At 34.3% G+C, this 3,482-nt stretch overlaps 1 protein-coding gene across 1 annotated transcript; it reads right to left on the bottom strand.

The window, feature by feature from the left end:
- Window positions 1-353: 353 nt before the first annotated feature.
- LOC111026942 (protein ALP1-like) lies at window positions 354-1,393 on the bottom strand. Its single transcript, XM_022305135.1, has 2 exons — window positions 869-1,393; window positions 354-464 (listed from the first exon to the last, which is right to left on the bottom strand). The coding sequence occupies exons 1-2, from the start codon at window positions 1,391-1,393 to the stop codon at window positions 354-356; spliced, it is 636 nt and encodes a 211-aa protein (XP_022160827.1).
- Window positions 1,394-3,482: the final 2,089 nt, after the last annotated feature.

A 3,482-nucleotide genomic window follows, 5' to 3' on the forward strand; every position in this document is an offset into this window, starting at 1 on the left:
ACGCGTTTACGCGTATAAAATAATCTAAAAATAATTTTACTTCAAATATTGTGTAAATCTCGTGATAAAAATAAAACACAATAAAATTATCGTACTCTTATGATTTTGCGTTAGGCCGCGCGCACATTGGATGCGTTTTCGTACGAATTTGATTCGTATGAACTTGTACGTACACGCACGAACGATCCCGACCTATCAAATACTATGTGAGCGCGCAGACTGGGTGCGATTTGTTCGTACGTATACGTATGTGTAACTTTGACGTACGAAAACAATCCGAACTTGTCCGGATTTCATTAACGTTCGTACGCCGGCAATGGATAAATTAAATAAAATGGATAACGAAAAATGTATTAATTTAATTTACCAACATATGTGTTTGTGGGATCAAAGCGATTCAAGGTATCACTTACGTGACCTTCATCGCAAGGCATGGCGAGAAATATCCGAAGAAATGGAAATACCTGGTAAATACAATTTATTAAATTTATTTAATACTAAATCTTTTAATAATATTAGATAATACTAATTTATTAGATTTTACTAAATACTATACAATTTATTAAAATATATTGTTTATTACGTTGTTATTACAAATTATTACGTTGATTTATGATAAACAGATGGAGTATATGATAATTAATTATTAATTGTACCTATTTTGATAAAAATAGTTTTTAAGTGTTTCCCTGACATACCGAGCTCTCGATGCGCTTCTATTTTCTCCTGCAGTCATGAATCTATTTCTGTTCTCATTTAGTGGTCGCCGTATTTCCGTAGATAAATCATGAATACCTTCCTTATCAATTATAATATTATGAAGTAAACATATACACTTTATTATGACATCCGCACGGTCGGGATTTACCTCAATTGCTTTTAATAACAATCGCCACTTGCTACTCAAAATACCAAAGGCACACTCAACAACTTGCCTTGCATTTGTTAAGCGTTTGTTAAATATTTCTTCTTCTGGGCCCAAATTTTTTTGCGGATAAGAGCGCATTAGATATGTTTTTAACGGGTAAGCCTCATCACCAACTAAGAAGTGAGGCAAAGCTATGTTACTTCCAGGTAATACTTTTTCTTGGTTTGCGTTGAGAGCACCATTTTCCAATTGTTGTGAAAGATTTGAATGCGAAAATATTCCACCGTCACTCTCTTTACCATAGGCTCCCACATCTATAGCAAGAAATCTATAGTTTGCATCCACAACAGCTTGCAATACAATTGAGAAAAAGCACTTATAATTACGGAACATGCTGCCAGAATGCACTGGTGCGTTAATTCGTATACGTTTACCATCAATGCTACCAGAGCAATTAGGAAATCCCCATTTGGTCCAAAAATCATTAGTAATATTGTCCATATCTTCGCTTGATGGAAACTTCATATGAATGGCAGAAAGATTTTCCCAAATAGCTTTACATGTTTCATGTGTAATACAACCAATGGTATTGTCTGAAATCCTAAATGAATATGCAAGAGCTCTGAACGATGAACCTGTGGCTAAAAACCTGAAATAATAAACATTTTAGATTCTGAGTGAAGGGCTGGGAAAAAATTAGAAAATTCGAATTTGGGGGCTGGGGAAATGGACCACGAGGAATGTATTTTACAAGTATGTATTTTTTATTTCAGTTGATGAGCTAAAAAAAAAGTGGCGAGGATTACGAGACACTTTCGGGAAAGAACTTAAAAAAGTCAACAGCAAAAAATCTGGTCAAGCAGCTGTTTCAGAAACTGACTCCAGATGGCCTTATTTTAAGAATCTGTTGTTTCTTCGAGGTACAATGTCTCGAAGGGATCTTAAAAGTAGCGTTCCCGATAACAGTGACATATCTGATGAGGAGGTATTGACACAAACAAGTACAAGTTCAAACTATACGGCTTCGTCATCCCACTGTCAATCGCCGGAAGTAAATGACGAACAAACTCCAAAGAAAACATTTAAACCTCCATAAAAAAAAAAAATTAAAAGGAGTCAGCCAGATGATATTGATACAAGACTATTGCAAATTGAAGAAGAGAAGTTTAAAATGCTTTCAAAAAAGTGCAAATGATCCTGATGCTCAGTTTCTAATGAGCCTTCTACCATTTTTAAAAGATATCCCTAAACATCGTAAACTAATGGTACGAGCAAAATTACAGCAAGTTCTTATGGATGAACAACATTCTATAACATCGGTGGGATTATATGATAATTCTAGTGATTCGAGTCAATACAGTGTTTTTCAACAATTGCCAGAAGATGATCTTACTCGCTACGTCACGCAATTCAACCCAAACAATAATAATTAGTTAATTTATATGTATATGTTTTGCTTTTAATGAGGAGGTCTTATCAATAAAAATCATATGATAATTATTAAAAAAAAATTTAAGTGTTGAATTTTTTATTTTTATAATTAAATATATTATTTCCTTACCTCAAAGTTACTATTAATCGTTCTTCAGGAGATATTGTGTCGCGAAAGTTACTGAATTTTGTCAGGTTAGGTCGTATAAAGTTTAAAATATATTCAAAAGTTTCTTTCTTCATGCGTAAATAGCCATGAAACAGTATGTGGTCATTATATAAGTCTTCCATAATATGATGAAATTCACCGAATTCATTTCTTTTTAAATATATTTCCCGTACCCATTCGGTTCTACGATAATGACGACGACGCAGCCGTCTCCGGATTAGAAGAGAATTATCTTGAAGGTACAAATTATTCATTGCGTTCTAAGGACGTCACGATTGCGATATCGCCGGAACACTGACTATTTTACGGAAAAAAAACGTATTCAGTGTGCGCAATCAATTCGTACGACCAGTATTCGTACGTTTTCGTACGAAACAAATTCGTATACAATGTGCGCGCGGCCTTATATCTATTATAGGAAATAGTAGTGCATTCACCGCCACCACCACCAACTAACTAACATATACAATTTTGTCTAAAAAAAATGTAAATGGGTTTATTTTAACTATACATAAATATGGGTTTTCTGCTTATCAGCAATTATATAATTTATTATCTCTCATGTCATCGCACGGTAACATTAAGCGTCTATTTAGGTCAAATGTTTCTACTCATATTACAAAAATTCAAAAAAACAATATTATGTCGATTAGACATTCGTCAATTNCAATATTAACCAGCTCCGGTCCAGTCTACCACGTCAACCAGCTCCGCTCAAGTCGTCAATATCAACCAGCTTCGGTTTACAGGTTCAGATCACCGTCCTTGTCTCCTTTACGGTACCGTTCCTTATATTGTTAATGTATATTATTATATTTGTTATTTTGTGTAAGGTTAAAAATATTAGTATTTTGTTATTCTTCACAATTCTGAATTGATGTATTATTTATTTTAATATTGTGGTAACCCCATCCTCGACAGGGTACGAGTCATCGCCGTCCACGAGCCAAGCAAGGTAAGTCCGGCGTTGGCGAAACAGGCCTAATTTTGTATAATTTATCATATCCAGGCTGA

Source organism: Myzus persicae, unplaced genomic scaffold, assembly GCF_001856785.1.
Source record: "Myzus persicae strain clone G006 unplaced genomic scaffold, MPER_G0061.0, whole genome shotgun sequence".
NCBI lineage: Eukaryota > Metazoa > Arthropoda > Insecta > Hemiptera > Aphididae > Myzus > Myzus persicae.